This window comes from Scyliorhinus canicula, chromosome 10 (genome assembly GCF_902713615.1).
Source record: "Scyliorhinus canicula chromosome 10, sScyCan1.1, whole genome shotgun sequence".
NCBI classification, from domain to species: domain Eukaryota; kingdom Metazoa; phylum Chordata; class Chondrichthyes; order Carcharhiniformes; family Scyliorhinidae; genus Scyliorhinus; species Scyliorhinus canicula.
The window spans coordinates 48020062-48046149 of record NC_052155.1 but is presented as its reverse complement, the minus strand read 5'-3'; the positions used below and the strand labels follow the sequence as shown (position 1 = coordinate 48046149).

The window sequence follows — 26088 nt, the reverse complement described above, 5'->3', positions numbered from 1 at the left end:
CTGTAATGAGGTCAGGGGTGAGTGGCCCTGGCAGAATCCAAACTAAGTGTCAGTGAGCAGATTATTGCTAAGCAAATGTACTTGATAGCATGGTTGATGGTGCCTTCCATCATTTCACTGATGTTCGAGAGTAGACTGTTCAAGCAGTAAATGGTCAGTTTCGGATTTGTCCTGCTTTTTATGCACAGGAGATACCTGGGCAAATTTCCACATTCACGGTTGGTTGCCAGTGTTGTAGCTGTTACGGAACAGCTTTGCTCAGGGCATGGAAAATTCTGGAGCACTATCAGCACTATTGCCAAAATATTGTCAGGGCATTTGCAGTATCCAGTTCCTTCAGCTGTTTCTTGATTTCATACAGAGTGAATCGAATTGACAGAAGACTGATATCTGTAATGTTGGAACTCTGGAGGAGGCCGAGATGGATCATCCACTTTTCATCTTTGGCTGAAGATTGTTGCAAATGCTTAACCTTATCTTTTGCACTGATGTGCTGGGCTTCTCATATCATTTGAAGATTGCAAAATTTGTGCAGCCTCCTCCTGCGAATTGTTTAATTGGATAGCACTGTTGCTTCACAGCTCCATGGTCCCAGGTTCGATTCCCGGCTTGGGTCACTGACTGTTTGGAATCTGCACGTTCTCCCCGTGTCTGCGTGGGTTTCCTCTGGGTGTTCTGGTTTCCCTACAAGTCCCTAAAGACGTGCTGTTAGGTGAATTAGATATTCTGAATTCTCCCTCTGTGTACCCGAACAGGCGCCGGAATGTGGCGACTAGGGGCTTTCCACAGTAACTTCATTGCAGTATTAATGCAAGCCTACTTGTGACAATAAAGATTATTATTGACTATAACATTCACGACTGGACGTGGTAGGACTGCAGAACATCGATCTTATCTGTTGCTTGTGGAATTGCTTGGATGTCTGTCTCTTGCTGCTTATGTTGTTTGGCACAGAATAGTCCTTTGATGTTGCTTCACCAGGTTGACACCTCATTTTTAGATATGCCTGATGCTTCCCCTGGCATGCCTCCCTGCACTCCTCATGTGAAGAATAAAGAGATGTTTTGATGTCCAAATAAAAGTGCTATCTGAATATATGTACTTTAATATTTCATACGAGAAACATCATACAGTTTTTGCCCCTTTGATCCAATGAAAGAGAGTGTAAAAGTGCAAGAATGAGAGACAGAGAGAGAGAGAGAGAGAGAGAGAGAGAGAGATTGACAGACAGACTAAATGCATAAGCAGAAAAATGAAATAGTCTGCATAGGGGATGGAATATTGTGGTGAGGACTTTCCACTTATTGAAGAAACAAAATCACAAAAAAGCAGAGAGAGCAAGTAGCAGGGAATCACACCTGCATTTCGTCTGGTCATGGTCTATTACCTGATTTATTTTGCCGTCACCTCTTTCTTATCTGGGTTAAATGTACATTTCTGAAAATTAATTACCACCAAAATTCTTTGGACAAGTAACAATTTCAAAAATGTACAGTTACTTAATCACCAGAATCTTCACAAGCAATAAAGAGCCTGTCTACCATATTGCCCCTTAGTGACCAAAGATATGCAGGTTAGGTGGATTGGTCAAATAAATTGCCCCTTATTGTCCAAAAGGTTAGGTGGGGCTACTGGGTTATGGGGATAGAACAAACAAAGAACAAAAAAATTACAGCACAGGAACAGGCCCTTCGGCCCTCCCAGCCTGCGCCGATCCAGATCCTTTATCTAAACCTGTTGCCTATTTTCCAAGGTCTACTTCTCTCTGTTCCCCACCCGTTCATATATCTGTTCAGATGCATCTTAAATGATGCTATCGTACCCGCCTCTACCACCTCCGCTGGCAAAGCATTCCAGGCACCCACCACCCTCTGCGTAAAAAACTTTTCACGCACATCTCCCTTAAACTTTTCCCCTCTCACCTTGAAATCGTGACCCCTTGTAATTGACACCCCCACTCTTGGAAAATGCTTGTTGCTATCCACCCTGTCCATACCTCTCAATTTTGTAGACTTCAATCGGGTCTCCCCTCAACCTCCGTCTTTCCAAGGAAAACAATCCTAATCTACTCAACCTTTCTTCATAGCTAGCACCCTCCAAACCAGGCAACATCCTGGTGAACCTCCTCTGCACCCTCTCTAAAGCATCCACATCCTCTGGTAATGTGGTGACCAGAACTGCACGCAGTATTCCAAATGTGGCCTAACCAAAGTCCGATACAACTGTAACATGACCTGCCGACTCTTGTACTCAATACCCCGTCCGATGAAGGCAAGCATGCTGTGTGCCTTCTTGACCACTCTATCGACCTGCGTTGCCACCTTCAGGGTACAATGGACCTGAATTCCCAAATCTCTCTGAACATCAATTTTCCCCAGGACTCTTCCATTGACCATATAGTCTGCTCTTGAGTTAGATCTTCCAAAATGCATCACCTCGCATTTGCCTGGATTGAACTCCATCTGCCATTTCTCTGCCCAACTCTCCAATCTACCTATATTTTGCTGTATTCTCCGACAGTCCGCCTCGCTATCTGCAACTCCACCAATCTTAGTATCATCTGCAAACTTGCTAATCAGACCACCTATACCTTCCTCCAGATCATTTATGTATATCACAAACAACAGTGGTCCGAGCACGGATCCCTGTGGAACACCACTCGTCACCTTTCTCCATTTTGAGACACTCCCTTCCACCACTACTCTCTGTCTCCTGTTGCCCAGCCAGTTCTTTATCTATCTAGCTAGTACACCCTGAACCCCACACGACTTCACTTTTTCCATCAACCTGCCATGGGAAACTTTATCAAATGCTTTACTGAAGTCCATGTATATGACATCTACAGCCCTTCCCTCGTCAATTAACTTTGTCACTTCCTCAAAGAATTCTATTAGGTTTGTAAGACATGACCTTCCCTGCATAAAACCAAATAGACTGATAAGTCTATTTTCTTACAAATGTGAATAGATCCTATCCCTCAGTATCTTCTCCAACAGTTTGCCTACCACTGACGTCAAGCTCACAGGTCTATAATTCCCTGGATTATCCCTGCTACCCTTCTTAAACAAAGGGACAACATTAGCAATTCTCCAGTCCTCCGGGACCTCACCCGTGCTCAAGGATGCTGCAAAGATATCTGTTAAGGCCCCAGCTATTTCGTCCCTCGCTTCCCTCAGTAACCTGGGATAGATCCCATCTGATCCTGGGGACTTGTCCACCTTAATGCCTTTTAGAATACCCAGAACCTCCCCCTTCCTTATGCCGACATGACCTAGAGTATTTAAACATCCATCCCGAGCCTCAACATCCATCATGTCCCTCTCCTTGGTGAATACCGATGCAAAGTACTCATTAAGAAGCTCACGCATTTCCTCTGACTCCACGCATAAATTCCCTCTTTTGTCTTTAAGTGGGCCAATCCTTTCTCTAGTTATCCTCTTGCTCCTTATATACGAATAAAAGGCTTTGGGATTTTCCTTAACCCTGTTAGCCAAAGATATCTCATGACCCCTTTTAGCCCTCTTTATTGCGCATTTGAGATTTGTCCTACTTTCCCGATATTCCTCCAAAGCTTCATCAGTTTTGAGTCGCCTCGATCTTACGTATGCTTCCTTTTTCATCGTAGCTAGTCTCACAATTCCACCCGTCATCCATGGTTCCCTAATCTTGCCATTTCTATCTCTCATTTTCACAGGAACATGTCTGTCCTGCACAGTAATCAACCTTTCCTTAAAAGACTCCCACATTTCAAATGTGGATTTACCCTTAAACAGCTGCTCCCAATCCACATTCCCGAGCTCCTGCCGAATTTTGTTATAGTTGGCCTTTCCCCAATTTAGCACTCTTCCTTTAGGACCACTCTCGTCTTTGTCCATGAGTATTCTAAAACTTACGGAATTGTGATTGCTATTCCCAAAGTAATCGCTGACTGAAACATCAACCACCTGGCCGGGATCATTCCCCAATACCAGGTCCAGTATGGCCCCTTCCCGAGTTGGACTATTTACATACTGCTCTAAAAAACTCTCCTGGATGCTCCTTACAAATTCTGCTCCATCTATGCCTCCAACACTACATGAGTCCCATTCAATGTTGGGGAAGTTAAAATCTCCCATCACAATCACCCTATTGCTCCTACATTTTTCTATAATCTGTCTACATATTTGTACCTCTACTTCACGCTCGCTTTGGGGAAGCCTATAGTAAAGTCCCAACAATGTTACTGCACCCTTCCTATTTCTTAGCTCTACCCATATTGCCTCAGTGCTCGAAACCTCCATCATGCCCTCCTTAATCACAGCTGTGATATCATCTCTGACCAGTAATGCAACTCCTCCACCACTTTTACCTCCCTCTCTATCCCTCCTGAAGCATCTATACCCTGGGATATTTAGTTGCCAGTCTTGCCCATCCCTCAACCAAGTCTCAGTAATACCAATAACATCATATTCCCAGGTACTAATCCAAGCCCTAAATTCATCTGCCTTACCTGCTGCACTTCTCGCATTAAAACAAATGCACCTCAGACCACCTGTCCCTTTGTGATCATCATCTCTTCCCTGTCTACTCTTCCCCTTAGTCACATTGAGTTTATTATCCAGTACCTTACTGGCTTTAGTTGCTGCTTCTTTACTGACCTCTAACTTCCTAATCTGGTTCCCATCCCCCTGCCACATTAGTTTAAAACCTCCCCAACAGTGTTAGCAAAAGCACCCCCAAGGACATTGGTTCCAGTCCTGCCCAGGTGTAGACCATCTGATTTGTAATGGTCCCACCGCCCCCAGATCCGGTTCCAATGTCCCAAAAATCTGAACCTCTCCCTCCTGCACCATCTCTCAAGCCACGTATTCATTCTGACTATTCTTAAATTTCTACTCTGACTGTTTCGTGGCACTGGTAGCAATCCGGAGATTACTACCTTTGAGGTCCTACTTTTTAAACTTATCTCCTAATTCCCTAAATTCTGATTGTAGGACCTCATCCCGTTTTGTACCTATATCGTTGGTGCCTATATGCACCACGACAACTGGCTGTTCACCCTCCCCTTCAATATGTCCTGCAGCCGATCTGAGACATCCCTGACCCGTGCACCCAGGAGGCAACATATCATTCGGGAGTCTCAATTTCGACCACAGAAAAGCCTGTCTACTCCCCTTACGATTGAATCCCTGATGATTATAGCCCTGCCAGTCTTTTTCCCGCCCTTCTGTGAAGCAGAGCCAGCACGGTGCCATGAGCCTGGCTACTACTGCCTTTCCCTGGAGAGTCATCTCCCCCAACAGTATCCAAAACGGTATACCTGTTTTGGAGGGAGATGACCGCAGGGGACACCTGCACTGCCTTCCTGCTCTTTCTCTGCCTTTTGGTCACCCATTCCCTGTCTCCCTCACCAATCCTAATCTGCGGTGTGACCAACACACTGAACATGCTATCCACGACCACCTCAGCATCGCGGTGCTCCAAAGTGAGTCCATCCGCAGCTCCAGAGCCGTCATGCGGTCTAATAGGAGCTGCAGCTGGACACACTTCCCGCACATAGGGTGGAGGCATGGGCTTAAGTAGTGTCGTCTTTCCAAGGGCCTGTGCGAACTCGATGGGTCGAATGGCTTCCTTCTGCACTGTAAATTCTCTATAGTATTAGGCCCATGAATGAAAAATATCCATGTGAATTCCACTCACCTGTCTCAGCTCTTGGGCCTCAGCCTCTGAAACTGTCTGCTCAGACACTTGTTGGGACATCTGATCACCGCTCGCTGAAACAGGATGCATAACTCTATCCAGGAAACCAGTTGCTGCAGATATAAACGTAAACACAAGTCAACTGCTGCTTTTAATTGGGATCAGAGTGTATCTGTATCACTCACTTCGACACAAGGAAGACAACCAAGTCCTGAAATCCATGCAAAGAAAAACCAGGAGAATATATTCATAGCACTGATTTAGGAGGAAAGGTGAAGACATTTGAAAGATAGTTAAGATTTAACATAAGAACGAGGAGCAGGAGTAGGCCATCTGGCCCCTCGAGCCTGCTCCACCATTCAATGAGATCATGGCTGATCTTTTGTGGACTCAGCTCCACTTTCCGGCCCAAACACAATAACCCTTAATCCCTTTATTCTTCAAAAAACTATCTATCTTTACCTTAAAAACATTTAATGAAGGAGCCTCAACTGCTTCACTGGGCAAGGAATTCCATAGATTCACAACCCTTTGGGTGAAGAAGTTCCTCCTAAACTCAGTCCTAAATCTACTTCCCCTTATTTTGAGGCTATGCCCCTAGTTCTGCTTTCACCCGCCAGTGGAAACAACCTGTCCACATCTATCATATCTATTCCCTTCATAATTTTATGTTTCTATAAGATCCCCCCTCATCCTTCTAAATTCCAATGAGTACGGTCCCAGTCTACTCAACCTCTCCTCGTAATCCAACCCCTTCAGGTCTGGGATTAACCGAGTGAATCTCCTCTGCACACCCTCCAGCACCAATAAGTCCTTTCTCGGGTAAGGAGACCAAAACTGAACACAATAATCCAGGTGTGGCTTCACTAACATCTTATATAATTGCAGCATAACCCCCCTAGTCTTAAACTCCATCCCTCTAGTAATGAAGGACAAAGCTCCATTTGCCTTCTTAATCACCTGTTGCACCTGTAAACCAACTTTTTGCGACTCATGCACTAGCACACCCAGGTCTCTCTGCACAGCTTCATGTTTTAATATTTTATCATTTAAATAATAATCCCGTTTGCTGTTATTCCTACCAAAACGGATAACCTCACATTTGTCAACATTGTATTCCATCTGCCAGACCCTAGCCCATTCACTTAACCTATCCAAATCCCTCTGCAGATTTCCAGTATCCTCTGCACTTTTAGCTTTACCACTCATCTTAATGTCATCTGCAAACTTAGACACATTGCCCTTAGTCCCCCAACTCCAAATCATCTATGTAAATTGTGAACAATTGTGGGCCCAACACGGATCCCTGAGGGACACCACTAGCTACTGATTGCCAACCAGAGAAACACCAATTAATCCCCACTCTTTGCTTCCTATTAATTAACTAATCCTCTATCCATGCTACTTCTTTACCCTTAATGCCATGCATCTTTATCTTATGCAGCAACCTTTTGTGTGGCACCTTGTCAAAGGCTTTCTGGAAATCCAGATATACCACATCCATTGCCTCCCCGTTATCTACTGCACTGGTAATGTCCTCAAAAAATTCCACTAAATTAATTAGGCATGAACTGCCCTTTACGAACCCATGCTGCGTCTGCCCAATGGGACAATTTCTATCCAGATGCCTCGCTATTTCTTCCTTGATGATAGATTCCAGCATCTTCCCTGCTACCGAAGTTAAGCTCACTGGCCTATAATTTCCTGCTCTCTGCCTACCTCCTTTTTTTAAACAGTGGTGTCACATTTGCTAATTTCCAATCCACCGGGACCACCCCAGAGTCTAGTGAATTTTGGTAAATCATCATTAGTGCATCTGCAATTTCCCTAGCCATCTCTTTTAGCACTCTGGGATGCATTCCATCAGGGCCAGAAGACTTAGTCTACCTTTAGCCCCATTAGCTTGCCCATCACTACCTCCTTAGTGATAACAATCCTCTCAAGGTCCTCACCTGTCATAGCCTCATTTCTATCAGTCACTGGCATGTTATTTGTGTCTTCCACTGTGAAGACCGACCCAAAAAACCTGTTCAGTTCCTCAGCCATTTCCTCATCTCCCATTAAAACTCCCTTCTCATCCTCTAAAGGACCAATATTTACCTTAGCCACTCTTTTTTGTTTTCTATATTTGTAAACACTTTTACTGTCTGTTTTTATACTCTGCGCAAGATACTCTATCTTACTCTTCTTTCTAGCTTTTTTAGTAGCTTTCTGTTGCCCCGTAAAGATTTCCCAGTCCTCTAGTCTCCCACCAATCTTTGCCACTTTATATGCTTTTTCCTTCAAGTTGATACTCTCTCTTATTTCCTTAGATATCTACGGTCGATTTTCCCTATTTCTACTGTCCTTCCTTTTTGTTGGTATAAACCTTTGCTGAGCACTGTGAAACATCACTTGGAAGGTTCTCCACTGTTCCTCAACTGTTCCACCATAAAGTCTTTGCTCCCAGTCTACCTTAGCTAGTTCTTCTCTCATCCCATTGTAATCTCCTTTGTTTAAACACAAAACACTGGTATTTGATTTTACTTTCTCACCCTCCATCTGTATTTTAAATTCCACCATATTGTGATCGCTCCTTCCGAGAGGATCCCTAACTATGAGATCATGAATCAATCCTGTCTCATTACGCAGGACAAGATCTAGGACCGCTTGTTCCCTCGTAGGTTCCATTACATACTGTTCTAGGAAACTATCGCGGATACATTCTAGAAACTCCTCCTCAAGTTTGCCTTGACCGACCTGGTTAAACCAATCGACATGTAGATTAAAATCCCCCATGATAACTGCTGTACCATTTCTACATGCATCAGTTATTTCTTTGTTTATTGCCTGCCCCACCATAACGTTACTATTTGGTGGCCGATAGACTACTCCTATCAGTGATTTTTTTCGCCTTACTATTCCTGATTTCCACCCAAATTGATTCAACCTTATCCTCCATAGCACTGTCATCCCTTACTATTGCCCGGATGTCATCCTTAAATAACAGAGCAACACGACCTCCCTTACCATCCACTCTGTCCTTCCGAATAGTTTGATACCCTCGGATATTTAACTCCCAGTCGTGACCATCATTTAACCATGTTTCAGTAATGGCCACTAAATCATAGTCATTCACGATGATTTGTGCCATCAACTCATTTACTTTATTCCGAATACTACGAGCATTCAGGTAAAGTACACTAATGTTGTTTTTTTTTAACCTCTTAACATCTCCAGTTTTATTCCTTTTAGTATTACTAGGCCTATTCACTGAGCTCCCCTCAGTCACTGTACCTTGTACAGTCGCCCTTTTTGACTTTTGACTGTGTCTTCTCTGCCTTGCACTTTTCCCCTTACTTCTGTCCCTGTTTTACTACCTTCCAACTTCCTGCATCGGTTCCCATCCCCCTGCCACATTAGTTTAAACCCTATTTGTGGGATAGTTAAAATAATAGGAAGGTATTTATAAAACACCACTTCAGGTGAAACCATGACAGGAGGATAGGAAGCAGTCTCAATCTCAGTCAATTTGCCTTTCACTGGTTTGAGTAATGTTTACATAAAAATGTGATTGATGTACAATGGACAACTAGTCCACTGAACTAGTCCACTGAATTCATGGAACTAAAACTCAAGAGATGTAAATTTGGCTGTCAGTTCACTTACCTATTTTGCACTTTGTCAAAATCTACCTCTATAAATACTCTCATGGTGTGATTGTACCTTTGAAAGTTAATGTTAAGCAGTATAAAAATGTCAAGGTTCTATTTAATTGCTCATAAGAGTATTAACATTTTGTCTTCAAACTTCATATATTGTGCATTACCAAGGCTATCTCTACCAACAATATTTCCTCCATCTCTGTTTAGTATCTCCAGCCCCTACTGCTCTAAAATTCCCCTTCCCAGCTCCTTCCCACACAAACTCCAACTCACCCACTTCCTCACTCCTTGCTGATTTCTATTGGCATTGTAGTAAAATCGCAATCCTCAACCTTCTATAATTTCATCCAGAGACTCCTTCTGCAACCGCCTTTGGTCCAACATGATCCTCCAACATTGTGATGAATACCAGAAATTGTCATACTTTATAGTTTGTATTTTTGTAGGATTATTATTAAAACCTGGGTTAAAATGCTTACTAACAGTATGTTGGCTAGAGGTGCGATTTAAAGCAAGGTAGACAATGACTTTTGCAGGGGAAGTGTTTTGTTGATAGATATTAAAAAGAATATTAACTGTTTGTAGATAGAGAGCTAATGTGATATTGTTACAGTTTGAGTCTGGCTAAACAAATCAAGGCACATCTTGTAACAAGAGATACAAGAATGCTGTGCGCTTTGAGTGCAGCTGATGTAGCGTATAGGAGGGGCCAGGTATGTCTGGACAAAGGACTCCCTCCTTCCAGGACTCTAAACTGAGCAGAAGGTTTTCAGCTTGGTCCCAAAGACAGGTATCTCTCTCTCTCTCTCCAAGGACTCTGCACCAAGATAAGCAAGTAAAACCTGGTTGTTAACTTTATTCTCAAGTGCCATGGATCGCTTAAGTGAAATGTAGAGGCAGGTTTCAGGAAACAAGTTAAGATATTTTACCTGTAAACCTGTAAAGCCATTTCCTTATTCCTAAAATGCTTAATTCTGTATTAAAATTAAAGTGTGTTTTAATATAAAAGCTGTCTACCGACCAGTGTTATTACTGCAGTGGTGCAGTAACATTTTCTCAGTCTTATCAAATGCAAATAGTTAGGTTCTAATGTGGGATTTTAACCAAAACAGGGTTCTGGTCTGGACCCATAACATATCTATGCATTGTTCCTCTTTGCTAACTTTCTTGGTCTTGATGCACCTTACCCATTTTCAAAGCTCCACTGCTTCTATAACTAAGTTTTCAGTTACTCTTTCTCTTTCATGGATAGGCTCAAAGAACACATGGCTTTATAGAAGATATGTATATGTAGAAGATATTATCCAGGATTCTTGAAACAATGGAAAAATCAAATCCTGGTCATATTTTGAGATCGCCACAAACTCTAGAGCCAACAGACAAGTTAGAAAAGAGAAGATATACAGACAGTTTAGGTGACAACTTTACACTAAGTGTGGAAAGTGAGGGCAGCACGGTGGCGCAGTGGGTTAGCCCTGTTGCCTCACGGTTCGATCCCGGCTCTGGGTCACCGTCTGTGTGGAGTTTGCACATTCTCCCCATGTTTGCGTGGGTTTCGCCCCCACAACCCAAAGATGTGCAGAGTGGATTGGCCATGCTAAACTGCCCCTTAATTGGAAAAAATTAACTGGGTACTCTAAATTTATTTTTTTTAAAGTGTGGAAAGTGTGCATCTGGGAAGCATATTGTGCAGAAACATTCAAGGAAGCTGGGATACATGACATAATCTGCAGTTCCGCAAAATAGTTTTCTTTGGGACAGAACAGCTGGACTTCAGAGTATTTCCTGATCCTGTATTTTCCCATGTATACTGGATCCGAATGGCTGTAAATCCATTTCATAAGCCAATTTATGAAAATATCTGAATAAATGGCCCATTTCTGTAGCCACGTCACAATGAAAATTGATACCAATGGTTATAACTTCCCAACTCTCTCCAGTAATGGCTATTTCTACAAATTCAAATCTATCCAATCCTGATACCAAGTCAGAGACAAAAATTCAGGGAAAGATTTTCTACCAAGAAATACAGGCGAACCTCTGCTTTAACGAAGATGTATCAGAGCAAAACAATGACAAATTGTATTCTTCCAAACTCTAATTGTGCTTGGAGAGAGTGTTTTTTTGAATGAGGTATCAAAGGTGAATTACCCAGGTCTATAACTAAAGATGTTGATGGTTATAAAAGCAATCTGAAATTAAGGTATATAAGCATCAAACAAAAAGCGATGTAGGTGATGTTTTCCCTTTGATAGTAAAACAATGATCACAACTGATGGGAGGAGGCGAAGGAAGGCAAGATAAACCTGATCTTCATAAACAGGTTTATCATTTCATAATCTTTCCCCAGATGACAGGTCTCAGTTTACATACATACATTAGTCTCTCCCTTGGAAAAGCTATGCTTTACTCTAAAATGCACTTTACAGACACTGACTAAGATGTGGATGCACAGATGCTAGGCATCCTTCAATAGTGTCTGAGCACTCATTCTTCAGGTATCGACCCAGACAGTAAGTGACAATATTTTTTGCAAAAGAAAAATTGGTCCCGACAACCTAATTCTCCACCTCCCTCAATGCAGGTCTGCCCTCTGTATGAGACAACAGTAAAGTTCCAGCAGCAAAAAACTGCATGGATTTTAAATCCTTGTCGTGTAATGAGTTAGATGGATAGAGAGAGCCTTGTTGAAAAAAGCCTGCATTTAAACATTGCACCTCTCTGTTCTCCACTGCTTCCTTCCTGCCCCTGGGCAGCACGGTCACACAGTGGGTAGCACTGTTGCTTCACAGCTCCAAGGTCTCCAATATCAATTATTTTATCGAAAATTGAACCTCAATGAGAAACACAATATGGTCACAGAAGCTACTCTTCATTACTTTCAACAATATACACTAAACCTTCTGGATCAAAAGGCTGTGCATTCAAGCCCAACTCCAGACAACATTTTGGCACAGTACTGAGGGCTTTTCATTAAATATTAAACTGGTGTCCATATGCCCTCTCAGGTGGATCCTCTCACACTATTTTGGAGAAGAGCAGGAAAGTTATCCCCATTGTCTTGGGCAATACCAGTCCCTCAACCAAGAGCACTAAAACAAATTATCCAGTCATTACCACATTGCCGTTTGCGGGAACTTGCTATTGACACATTGGCTTCCCTATTTCCTGTGTGAAATTGTCCCTATTTCCTACAGTACAGCATTGGCTATACATCAAGAGTACTTAACCAGCTGTAGCCTTGATACATACTGAGGTTGTGAAAGGTACTGCATAAATGCACATTTTTGCTTTCTCTATTCTCCCCTGCAGGGTCATGTCTACTCAATGTGAACCAAACTCCTTTACTATAGAGTGGATTAAAAATGGAGTAATGAATGCGTGGCCTTCAAAGAGATGTTTTGCATATGGTGTAGATACATTTCCATGAAAGAATGGGCATCGAAAGCTAGAAGCCGCTGGATGATTAAAGATTCGGGGCATGATTCTCTGGCCATGCTATGCCGGAAAAGCATCTTGCCGTGGCCACTGAAAACCCGGAGACCCTGCTCCCGGGATTTATCTGGCTCGCAACGCCTCGCGAAATTAAACGCAATCTCGCAAGACGATGCAAGGGGAATCCCACTCGCAACAGGCGGGATCAGTTTTTGGCAAATCTGCATATTAGATCGAGGCAGTAAGCCTTACTCTAATGTGCAGATTCCCGGGTACCTGATGCTGTGGAATTCAATGCCTTTGCCTTGGGGTCCTTGGGCAAGCGCTGTTTGGTACTGGTCCCCATATGGAACAGCAAACGTTGGGGTCTCCAAGGGGATCGTAGGTCCCCAGCTGCGTGCCCTATGGGCAGGGTGATGCCCTGGCATTGCTGGTGCCACATGGGTATCCTGGCACTGCCAAGGTGTCAGGCTGGCACTTTTTGCACGTGTACGATTGTGCCGGAGTTGCCCAGCTTGGAGGGGTGCTCAGGGATTATTTTGGGGGCCTTGGAGATTGGGGTGCCATTTAAAAATGGTGTTCCGATCTTTTGCTTCAACGGGGAATTCTGGCGAATGGGGCTCCTTATTGTACAAAAACAGGGCTGTGTGTGGCCTTTGCCACGCTTTCCCCATTCAGGCCCTGTGTTCAACACGAGTCGCATGGAACAGCCACGTGTTTCTCGGGACTGCAAATGCCAGGAAACAAATGGCTAAACATGCACGCTCGGGGGCTTTGTTCCCTTTTGGGAAGAACACGCCCTGAGAGATTAAAATAGAACAGAAAAAGATACCTTATAATAGCAAGGGTTCGATTTCAAAGTTAAATATTAAAGCACAGAAAATATCTAAAAGAGGAAATAAGAGGACCAAGGGGAGAGTGGGCAGTTAGATTAGACATGATGTAGAGATGCCGGTGTTGGAATGGGCTGGGCACAATAAGAAGTCTTACAGCACCAGGTTAAAGTCCAGCAGGTTAGTTTGGAGTGACTCACCTGATGAGGGAGCTGCGCTCCAAAAGCTAGTGATTCCAAACAAACCTGTTGGACTTCAACCTGACATTGTAAGACTTCTTACTGAGTTAGATTAGTGGCTAACATAAAATGGTACAAAAAGCCTTTAATAAACATTAAAATAGTAACAGGATAGTGGAAGGAAAGTGGAGGGGGAAGGGAAGAGATCAGAGGGGTAGGTTTTGGGATTAAAAAATAAAACTACTTTTGAAGGCTATTGGTTATTACTAAATAGAAAAGTCACGTTCTTGCTGGCAAAAATCTTAAGGGAAGTAAATTTGTGTATGCCCACAATCCTCCAGCTATCCTTGGATATGGTGTGGTAGCAGAGGACTTGAGAACTGCGTTAATTATACCCCTGTTTACAAAGGGGAGGGTTACACCCAGCCACTTCAGGCCACTCAGTGTAATGCCAGTGGTGGGGAAGCCTTTAGGGGGCAACAATTCAGGGAAAAATTAATTGGCATTTGGAAAAGAATGAGCCAATAAATGAAATTTAGTAGAGCCGTGCTAAAGGCAAATCATATTTGGCGAACGTGATCAAATTTTTTGATGAAACAGTGGAGAGGTTGGATAAGGGTATTGAATTAAGGTTGTGTATATTGACTTTCAAAAAGGTGTTTGACAAAGTACAGGAACGTCCCAGCTTTCGTGACTTCTTTGTTTGCGATTCACTCACCCGCACTAAAGCCTTTGTACACTATTACCAATTGCGTAAGCAATTGATCGCTTATTCACATTGTCTTTCCCCTCTCTCATTAAAGACACTTTATTCTAAATGAAATTTATTTTAATTTATTAATTCTATTCTGGGTGGATGTGGCCGTGGTTGGTGTCAGAGACATGGCATCCATGGAGGAGCAGAGACCATGGCACATTTTAACAGGGAGATGATGTTAAAGTCTCTAGAACTGGATTCCTTCCATTAGTCCTGGCCGAGGACATTTAATTCTCTTTTTTTAAGCACCTTTCCGAAAGGGAAGTGGTGCCTGGAATGGTTAAAGCTGAAGTGCACATCAAACTGAAAATTTGATCTGAAAAGTCTGAATCTCTTGGTAAAGAGTTGCAATGATGGCTCTGTTCAATTTTGAAATATTCGCCCATTTGATTGTCTTTTCTTCACAAAATGTGTCAACATCTGATTCAGTCGAACTTGGGTGTGAGAGGAGGGATAATGCACAGTAGCCAGAGTCAAAGAGAATGTGTGGGATTCTCCCGTCCCCCAGCTGCGTGGTTCTCGGTGGCGCGCTGCTCGCTGGCAGAGACAATAAGATTTTCCATTGAAGCCACCGCACACCACCAGGAAACCCACGGGCAGGGTTACACTGCGGCAGAAAAAGATAATCCCAACTGCCAGAGAATTCCGGCCAATGTTACTTCATCATTTTTAAATGAAAATATTTTGCAATTATCTGTTTTTAAATTTTACGCTTGTTTGCAACTTGATTCTGTTTTTCTGAAATGAGGATGGTCTCTTTTTAAAATTTTCAATACATATCTTCGATGATAAAAGAGTTGACAAGTCCGTAGTTGGATTCTTTTGTTACAAAACGGAGCTTAGCGGGCTCTCCCTGTCTGTCACATACTATAACTTTCTGTACAGCAACTGCAACTGCACAAAGCAATGCTGCCCCCACATTGCTGGAACCGATCTAATTTCACTTCCATTGGAAAGCATGTTCATCGTTTCTGATTTTGCCTTTTGCGCAGTTTCGTGAGAGACTTTATTGCACCACATGGTACACTTGTTAGCAAAACCCTGGAATTAAAGGGCAGCAATTGCTAAATTATCCAGGGATGGAAAGCAGAGTAGTCGTGAAGAAGTATTTCAGACTGAGGGGAGGTATATATAGTGTTGTCCCTGCGTGGTCAGTATTAGGACCACGGTTCTTTTTGATCTATATTAATGACCCAAACTCCTCCTGCTTTAGGTATCTTGCGCTAATAGGCGGTTGGCGACCATAGACTTCCATTGGATTGGTCCAGGCAATGTACTGCAATGGCTTGTCATTGCCTTTTGCAGATTGGCTGAGCAGGACTCTCTCCCTCACTTAACACCTCCCTCAACCCAGGTGCACAAAGCATAATTTCAAAGTTTGCAGCTTGTACAAAACTCAAAACTACAGACTTCAGGGAGGGAGAGAGGGAGGGAGAGAGAGAGAGATGTGTGAAGTGATACATTTTGGTATGAAGAATAAGGAGGTAAATATGAACTAAATGGTACAATGTCAAGATGGTCCAGAAACAGAGACTTGGACAGGTGTGCACAGAAATCGTTAAAAAGTGATGGAGTTGAAAAGGCTGTTAAAAAAAGTATATTGGATCCTTGGCTTTATAAATAAATGTATAAGAGTACAAAAGCACACAAATTAATCAAAACTTTATGAAACATTGGTTCAGCCTCAACTGGAGTAGTGTGCTAAATTCTGGGCACCACACTTAGGAAGCATGACAAGACCTTGGAGAGGGTGCAGAAGAGATTTACCAGAATGGTACCGGGGTGAAGGATTTCAATCATGTGGAGAAGCTGGAGATGAAGATTGTATTCCCTACATCAAAGGAAATTTGATCAACGTGGCAGAAAGGTCACAAAAAGAGAAATGAGAAGAGAGATTAGAAAAAAGAGAATTAGATTAAAAACGCTCCACCAAAGAGCCAACACTAGCATGATGGGTAAAATGGCCTCCTTTTGTGCTGTATCATTTTATCATCTTGGGAATTTAAGCACCTGATGACACAATCTAAAAATTTCAAGTTAGAAGTATGAGGTGATGTTAGTTGGGTGCTTTTTCCATAGAAATAATCAAATTGTGGAATCAGTTGCCTTGGGAGGGCCGTTGATGAAGACAACATACAAGTTCAACTGACTACTTTTAGTCCAGGAAGAGCACAGTGGCCCAGTGGTTAGCATTGCTGCCTTATAGCACCAGTCTCCCAGGTTCGATTCCCACCTTGGGTGACTGTGTGGAGTTTGCACGTTCTCCCCATGGCTGCGTGGGTTTCGTCCAGGTGCTCTGGTTTCCTCCCACAGTCCAAAGATGTGTACGTTAGGTAGATTGGACATGCTAAATTACCCACTAGAGTGTTACAGGGCAGGGGGTTGGGCCTTAGTAGGGTGGTTTTTCAAAGGATTGGTGTGGATTTGATGTGCCGAGTGGACTCTTTCAGTACTGTAGGGATTCCTGTACTGTAGGAAGTCTATGAATAAGGTAGAAGGTCAATGGACTTTTTCCATATAAAATAAGTATGCAGGATTAAGTCCAAGAGCATTTTCCTTCTTCAAATTTTCTCACATGTTCCTAGTTTGATAGTTACCTTTTATTCAGAAGTGCTATTATACACGCAAGCAGAGTGATCCTGGCCCTTATGAACAGAAATTTACCTGCATTCCAAATGGAACCGCCCATTCCGAGATTCTCTGAAACAGGAGAGTCCTCTGGTTTGAAGAGCCCCAACAAGTCCTCTCTGAATTGCACTTTTTTGGAATATTGTATTTCTACAATGGAAACAACATCAGTCATCCTCGCAGACTGCAGGGTAAAGGAGATGTCAGGCTTCCCTATGAACCTCTGGCGGACAACTATCTCATAAGGGCTCTGCACTTTAACATCGTCGACATCCTCCCGTCGATACTTGTGCACAAGCTGCTCGTTTAAATCACTGATTTCCAGACCCGAGCAAAGGACTGCGAGTGTGCCCTGTTTGAGGTTGGGGTCCGGACCCTGAGAGTAAAGTACCGGGACTTTTAATATTAAGCCTTCCTTCCCGAAAGCCTTTGAAGCAGACGCTGGGTATTCTGGCTGCTCCTTGGTTTCCTGTTGAGTCTTTCGGAGACGACTGCTGAATGGCCACCACGGCGGAGACTCCAGTTCGGTTAACAGTCTGTCACAAGGAAATCAAAGAAAGATATTTCTTGGTCATCGTTTGACAGCAGTTTTAATTTATAGAGCTGTTACAGAGGCCTAGAGGGGCAGAGTTGTTACATAGGCATGGAGGGGCAAAGAGCAGGTTTCAGGCATATGTTTAAAACAAGCCAATCTCCTCAGAATGTTGAAGCAATGTTTGTTAACTTAACTTAAACATTCATTAAAATTAGGAAATGAGGATGAACTTATAATCCTTCACCTAGGTACAACACAAAATCCTGACAGAAATATCTTGGGGCATTCATTAACCAATTAATTATAACCAAGTGGTTATGGTACCAGGCTAGCAAGGTCATGTTGGAAAATGGAGTAAATCTGCGGGTTTGCACCAGAATGAAACTGTGAGAATCTGTCAGTTTGTTTTAAAACCCAACTGGATCACTTCAGGACAGGAAGCCTGCAACGCCTGCCTGAACTGGGCATACATATAGCTCCAGACCCACATAATTATCTCAGGGTAACAAGGGATGGGCCATAATTGCTGACTTGACAGTATCATCCACTTCCCCAAAACACAAAAAATAAAATTTAACACCGACTGGAATTGCGAGACAATGCTTTACCCGTATGCAGCTTTACATGTATGCACCGCAAGATCATGGATCGAAAAATATATCTGCAAATGTCCTAAGAGTTAATACAAATTCAGAATCACATCTTTTTCTTATTTCATTTTTCTATCCATTCTTGGGATGTGGGAATTCTGGCAAAGCTGGTATTTAGTTACCCTGACGTGGTGACCCTTCTCAAGTTGTTGCAGTCCGTGCAGAGGGTGAAGGTGTCCTTACAATGTTGCTGCTCTTTGCACAGCTGACTGGCGCGCTAGGCCACTTCAGTGTCGAGCAGAATGATGTGGGATTAGACTCACATTTACGCTCAATCCTACCCAAACTGACTTTAGTTGTTATTCATTTGCAAGATCTGGGCATCTCTGATAAAGTCATCATTTGTTTCCCAACCCTAATTGCCCTGGTGGTGGGCTTTCTTTGCTGCAGTTTGATTTGACTTCCGCATTGATGTGGGACTGGAGTCAGACGTAGGCCAGACACTGGGCAAGGACAAAAGGTTTTCTTTCCCAAAAGGACATGGAGACAACAGTTTGGATTTTCACAGCAGTCCAACAGCTTCATGACACCAGTTTATTTCTAATTTTTTTCTTCAACTACTTTCATATTCTTACACTGCCATGCTGCGATTTGAGCAGGTTTTCTGGATTAATAGCCGAGTAACAAAAAAAATTTCAGCTTCCTTACATGCAGTTTAAATGTGGAAAATGAAATCTAATTTGTTTTGTCTAATGGGGAATAAATATATTAAAATTGAAAACCTTAAGCAAAATTAAACAAATCTCAAGGTCCAGACTCAAAGCCAAATCTCACACTTCCAGGTACGAAGCACCACGAGACTGAATTTAGAACACAGTGCGACAGTGTGAGCATCTTCAGGTAAAAGAAAAAAAGGTCCATATAAAATTTTCTCAAACACCTTGCGAAAAATTACTGCTGCTTAACATACAGTTTTTACCTCTATTTTTCAGGTTCCATGTATCATCTTAGGTTTCCAGCTCCACTGTGCACGCTCACCCACCCCACTTGCCCCTGCCCCACACATCCACTAGTGACAACATCCTTATCCTGACTTTCATACTGCCATTGGCTGCCTTCAGTGCAATCTGCATTCCGTCAACCCTCTTTTTTTTTTAAAAAAGAGTCACTCTCAGGGTGTGCCTGTTGCTGGAAATCCCTGGTAGTTGACGGAGTGGCTTAAGAGGCCATCACAGAGAGAAATTAAGAGTCAATTATATTAATGTGGGACTGAAGTCATATATAGGCCAGCCATGGTGGATTTTGAACACACAGCATCTGGACTACGAGTCCAGTAATATAACACACAACCATATCTTCTTTCCATCCGTATTGTTTTCTCATGTACTCCTCTCCCATTGGAATTCTCTTCCTGCTCTCAGAAAACCTCTTAACGTCCATTCTTTTTGACTGCACTTTGCATCCCGTCATCTTGTCCCAACTGCTTGGTGTCTATTTTGTTTCCCCTGCCCCATGGGGTGCTCAGATATATTTCTGTACTGCGAGGAGTGCTACAGACGTGCCAGCTGTCGTCCTGCATGCCCCTTAATGCGCATTGGACAGGACAAAGGTTTGTACAGTAACTACTTCTTTCCCACATTTCTTTCAATTGGCACAGAACTAGCTACACAAAGAAAAAACAAATTAGAGACAGGGAGATTTCATTCAGGGATCATTAAAGTGAAATAGTAGTTACAGAAAATTAAAAAATAGAATCAAATCCAGATGCATACAGCAAACTGCCCTCTGTTCATCCCCATTTTCATTATGTAAAGCCCAATAAAGCAAAACCTTTCACATTTATCTGGATCGTGAAATGTTGTACCCATAAGGTTTTAATTGTAGGGTGGTTATGGGAAAATCAGTTGTCCATTCTCCATGCACAGCCTCTGCAACTTGCAACAACCCATGTCTCCTAGAGCAAGACCTGGACAACATTCAGTCAAGCACGATTAGATTAGAATCACGCCACATGGACATCTGCAATTGACTATCACAAACACGAAAAGATCCAACTATGGCTGCAAACTCCAGTAGCACCGCTATTACAGAGTTCATCGCAGTCAACATTCTGGCTGACCAAAAGCTGAACTGGGCCAGCCAGATCAGCAGCTGAGAGTGTATGGCAGTCTGCGGAGTGTGGCTCAGCTACTGTCCTCTCAAAGCCTCTCCGCCATCTACAACGCTCATATTAGTAAAATGATAGAATACTCACCATTCCATTGGATGAATGGATGTAGCTCGATACTATCCAGGATAACGCAGTATACTTGATTAGCAGCCATGCTACTCGCAGGTATGTAGCATCTCTAGTGGAAGCTTACTTTGATAGAACCTCCCAGCCTTCCACCACTGAGAGCAAGAGCAGCAATGTCATGGGAACACCATCACCTCCAAGCCACACACAATTCTGCCATAGATATATCTTTCATTGCTCCTTCATCATTACTACCCAGCACTAACATCTTCATGGAGCCTGTCAACGCAAGGACTGCAACAATTCAAGGATCAGATCACCTTCTTACGACAGATATGGACAGGGACTGAATCTGGAAGCACCATCCTCATCCCGAAAACAAGCAACATAATATCCAGGGGATTAATTCTGAACAAAAAAAAAAAAATCACACTAGTAGATTGTTCTTCACTTCACAGCTCCCTTGCTCTCTCTCCTTATACAATATGCCCCCCAGACTCAGAAAGACCTGGGTTTGTCTGTCATCAACAGATTTTACATAGTCCGCAAAAAGAAAACATATCTGGGAAAAGAATACATAACTCCCTTTAGTAAGCTAACCCGGGGCAGCTGTCTTCACGTCAACCTTAGGGACAAACAGAGTACAAGTTGGAGCTGACAAATCCCCAGGTTTGGATGAATGTCACCCTAAGGTCTTGAAAGAAGTGGCTAATAAGATAGTCGATGCCTTGGTTTTAATTTTCCAAAATTTCTTAGATTCGAAGAAGGCCCCATTAGATTAGAAGATAGCAAATATAACTCCTTTATCCAAAAAGGGATTCAAAAAGCAGGAAACTATCAGCCAGTTAGTCTGTAAATGTTACAGAGACAATGTTAGGAGCCATTATTAAAGACATCATAGCAGGGAGGAGCCATCTGACGTGAGCGCAGGAATAGTTGTGTTTCCGTGAGCTCTGCCGCTATTTAGCCTATAATTTCATTTATCGTGCTCATATGCCTCGTGCTTCACTAATCTGGGAGTGAGAACTCCATATTATGTACCTGGCTGACAAAATGCCAAGAAATATTAAGAAAATTGTCAAAAAAAAGAGCAGTCACAAGTGACTGGGGGGGAGCGGACTCCTCACCATGGCGAGTTAAGTGAGCGAACAGGCTCTCAGCGCGGCCCTCTCAAAGGCACCACAACTGATGACTACTAATATTATTAAGGTCATTGACGAGAAACCTGGTCTGATTGACAAAATATCAGTGCTCATACTATAGAACTGCAGAACACTGGTAAAAGGCTTGATGAAGCAAAAGAGAGAATTGGTGTTGTCAAAAATGCAACTTCCACACTAGAGGAATCTGAGAGATTTTCTTAATAAGACATCTCTACAATATTATGTTTGTGTCTCTACATAGAAAAGGATCCTGTCATCTATAGAACAAAAGTAATTACAGAGTCAGAGTTTTACAGCATGGAAAGAGGCCTTCAGCCCATCGCATCCACACCGACCTAATAATTCTAATCTTAATCAGCAACTTTATTTTGCATGATGTTTTAAATCCTGTACAAGTGTGCTAGATACTCTATGATGTTGGGAAAAAGATCTCACAGTGAATATTGATGAGGAGACCTGGAGCACTATCTGGGAAAATTAGAATCTCAGTCCGTAATAGAACGAGACCTAACTTAAAATATTGCACCGTCTGCATGTTACACCAAGTTTAAGACACAGTAGACCCCACTATATCCTCACTGTGCCAAAAATGCAAACTCGAGAGAGGAGACTATGTGTCTGACCTTGTGTAAGAATTAAACCTGACTGACTGGACATACTTAAAGAGCTTGAGGATATGAGACACAGCCTTAGAGTTTGATCTTTTCTTCTTGGTTCTGGGGCTCCCAGACAAAAAGATAACTGATGCCAATAAAAAAGGCTGCACAATATCCTAACAATGCAGCACAGAAGAATATCCTTTGTTTATGGATTAGTAATTCGGTTCAGAATTAGCAATAAAATTATTATGGATTGCATCTCAATGGAATTTCTAACCTGTATACAGTGATCCAAATTGGATACATTCCAAAAGTATGCTGCCCCCATCTCAAATGCTCAGACTCCGTAGTGTAATACTTACTTTACAAGGTTGCTGTAGGTTATGTAGCACCACCTCTACATACTAGAAGGGAGGGTGGGCATCACTTTGCAATGTTTTCATAGCTTTATCTTTTTTACCCTAGCCTATTATTTGTCCTCTCTACTTTCTGCATATGTGGAAGCACTAGGTTTACTGAACCAACTGCACTGGTGGGAGTTCTATAGTATGAGCACTTTATTTTGCATGATGTTTTAAATCCTGTACAAGTGTGCTAGATACTCTATGATGTTGGGAAAAAGATCTCACAGGTGGGAGTAGAGGAGAGGGCTGGGTTAGAGGAGCCATTGGGGGTGGAGGAAGTGCAGGCAGCGAAAAGAAAGATGCAGTCAGGTAAGGCCCCAGGGTCGGATGAGTTCCAGGTGGAGTTTTAGATGAAGTTCAAGGACAATCTGGCGCCACTGATGGTGGAAATGTTTGAGGACTCAATGGTAAAGGGAGTGTTCTCAGAGACACTGAGGCAGGCATCCATTTCACTGTTACTTAAAAAAGGATCTAGTGCAGTGTGGGTTGTATAGGCCTATTTCTCTACTGAACAAGAATGTAGGTGGTGAGCTTGGAGGAGTGTCTTCCGAATGTGGTGGGGGAGGATCAGACGGGGTTCGACAAAGGCAGGCAATTGTCGTTGAACATGTGGCAGCTGCTGAATGTAGTGCATTCTTCGGCAGAGGGGAGAGAGTTAGAGGTGATGGTGGTGTTAGATGCGGAGAATGTGTTAGACAGAGTGGAGTTATTTGTTTTGGAGAGCTGGAGAAGTTTGGGATTGGGCCTATGTTTGTGGCTTGGGTAAAATTGTTAAGATCTGACAGCATGTGTTTGGATGAATGACACGCAGTTGGAGTGCTTCCCACTATTCCAGGGAACGAGGCAGGGGTGCCCCATGTCCCTCCCTATTGTTCACATTTGCGATTGAGTCCTTGGCTATTCCGCTGAGGGCCTATGGAGGGGACAGTGGTGGTGGTGGGGGGGGGGGGGGGGGGGGGGGGGGGGTGAAGCACAGGGTGTCTCTGTATGGAGATGATTTGCTGCTGTACATTTTCGGATTTGGGCTCATTGGTGAGGGACACAAGGACTTTTTCAGGGTTTAAATTGAATTTACAGAGGAGTATTCTATCCTGTCTTCTCCAGGTGCTGGATCGAGAGTGGAAGGGTTGCCATTTGGGTAGCGACAACTCACTTCAGGTACTTGGGGTGCAGGTAGAGCTGCGCTGGGCACTGCTCCGCACGCTAAATTTCACGAGCCTAGTGATAAGGCAAAGGAGGATTTGGAACGGTGGGACAGTCTCTCTTTTGTGATTGGCTGGCTGGATGCAGGCAGTCAAAATGAATATTTTGCCACGGTTTCTGTTTTGTTCCAGTATCAACCATTCTTTTCGCCAAGGCATTTTTCGATGGGTGGCTGGCTGGTCTCATCATTTGTGTGGGCAGGGAAGGTAGTGAGGATGAAGGAGGCGGTGCTCCAAAATGGGTGGCAGTTGGGAGGCTTGACCCTTCCAAACTTGTTGCATTCTTACTGGGTGGCAAATGCAGAGAAGGTGCGGGGCTGGAATAGGAAGTGGGAGGCTCTGTGGATGTGGATGGAGACAGGTTCTTGTAAAGGGTCAGGGTTGTGGGAGCTGGCAACGGAACCACTACCGTTCACCCCGGGGAAGTATTTGGGGAATCCTGTAGTATTAGCCAAGCTGAAGATTTGGGGGCAATTCTGACAGCACTTCAAGTTGAGGGTGGGTCGAGGGTAAAGCCAATAAGAGGGAATCATGGGTTTGAACCAAGGAGAATGGATTTGAGGTTCTGGGGACGGAAGGAGAACGGGGTAAAAGAGATGAAGGCTCTGTTTCTGGAGGAGAGATTTGCAAGTTTGGAGGTGGAGTATGGGCTCCAGCGGGAGGAGGGCATCAGGTATGTGCAGGAGTGGAATTTCGCTCAAAAGGTTTTCCGAGCTTTCTGGTGGCTCCATAATCCTCGTTGTTGGAGGTAGTGCTGTCGATGGGGGGTGGAGAGTGGGGAAGTTTCGGCGATCTACAGCAGGATTATGGAGGGGGATAAGGATTATGGAGGGGATAAGAAGACCATGGAAGGGATTAAGACCAAGTGGGAGGAAGAGCTTGGAATGGGTTTGGAAGAAGGATTATGGTGAAGTGTTGTGAAGGGTCAATCATGTGTGTGAAGCTGGGGTGATTCAGTTAAAAGCGGCGTATATGGCACACTTAACGAAGGCAAGGATAAACTGGCTGTTTGAGGGGCTGGACAATAGTTATGAGCAGTGTGGGAGAGGCTCAGCCAGTCATATGCATATGCCCTGGTTCTGCCTGAAGTTGGTGAAATATTGGGGGTTTCGTGCATGAGCCCTTGCATCAAGCTACCTGACAAGCTCCAAAGGTTCCTCCAACAACCATCCAGCTCCAGCTGTAGCTGCCACACGAGTGCTGCATTCAAAATCCGTTCTCTTCCCAACAGCAGCAACCCGCCCCCGTTAGCATAGCAACAATCACTCAAAGCATAAAAGGAATCTTTGGTTGAAAACCAGCTTTCATTCCTTGTAACTACTCCGGATTTTGGGACCGAATATCAAATTCAAGGACAGTCAGTGTTTTTTCACTCGGTCACAGGTTTGCCTGACAGTGAGCAACTTATTTTGTCATTGGGCAGTTTTTTTTCCACGTTTCACTTGCACCAATTCAAACGAAATAACATTTTCACAGAATGTTTCCTTTTTGTTGCTTTGAATGAGCATTGTTCTAATCTATATGATATGATCGGAACTGCTTTTCAGAAGACTTTCCAAAGGGCAATATGGGGCAATTTGGGGCAGCACGGTAGCATTGTGGATAGGACAATTGCTTCACAGCTCCAGGGTCACAGGTTCGATTCCGGCTTGGGTCGGTGCAGAGTCTGCATGTCCTTCCCGTGTGTGGGTGGGTTTCCTCCGGGTGCTCCGGTTTCCTCCCACAGTCCAAAGATGTGGTTAGGTGGATTGGCCATGATAAATTGTCCTTAGTGTCCAAAATTGCCCTTAGTGTTGGGCGGGTTACTGGGTTATGGGGATAGGTGTTGACCTTGGGTAGGGTGCTCTTTCCAAGAGCCGGTGCAGACTCGATGGGCCGAATGGCCTCCTTCTGCACTGTAAATTCTATGATAGAAGTCTGATCGGGGGGGGGGGGGGGGGGGGGGGGGCTGGCCAAGGTCGTTGCCATGGAGTCAGGCTTCGGGCGAGGCAGCCAAATCCTCAACGGAGAAACTACGGCTGCTCCTCTGCTTCGTGGGAATCGTCGCCCGTCACTTTTACTCCTGGATTTTACAAGAGGCAATGTAAGTACTTGGTGCCCAAGACAGACAGCACCCTGTGAAAATAGGTCATTCATTAAACATATATAAAATGTCCTTCATGCAAGGCTTGTATTCACTGGAGTTTGGAAGTGAGACACGCAAC

The 26088-nt window shown here is 43.6% G+C and overlaps 1 protein-coding gene across 1 annotated transcript in view; it reads right to left on the bottom strand.

The window, feature by feature from the left end:
* snap47 (synaptosome associated protein 47) overlaps positions 1-26088 on the bottom strand; it is a 46259-nt gene that overhangs the window by 13006 nt on the left and 7165 nt on the right. Inside the window, exons 3-4 of the mRNA XM_038808868.1 lie at positions 17192-17691; positions 5680-5792 (exon numbers count right to left, since the gene is read on the bottom strand). Coding sequence (XP_038664796.1) covers positions 5680-5792; positions 17192-17691 — 613 coding nt within the window. The remainder of the gene's footprint in view (positions 1-5679; positions 5793-17191; positions 17692-26088) is intronic.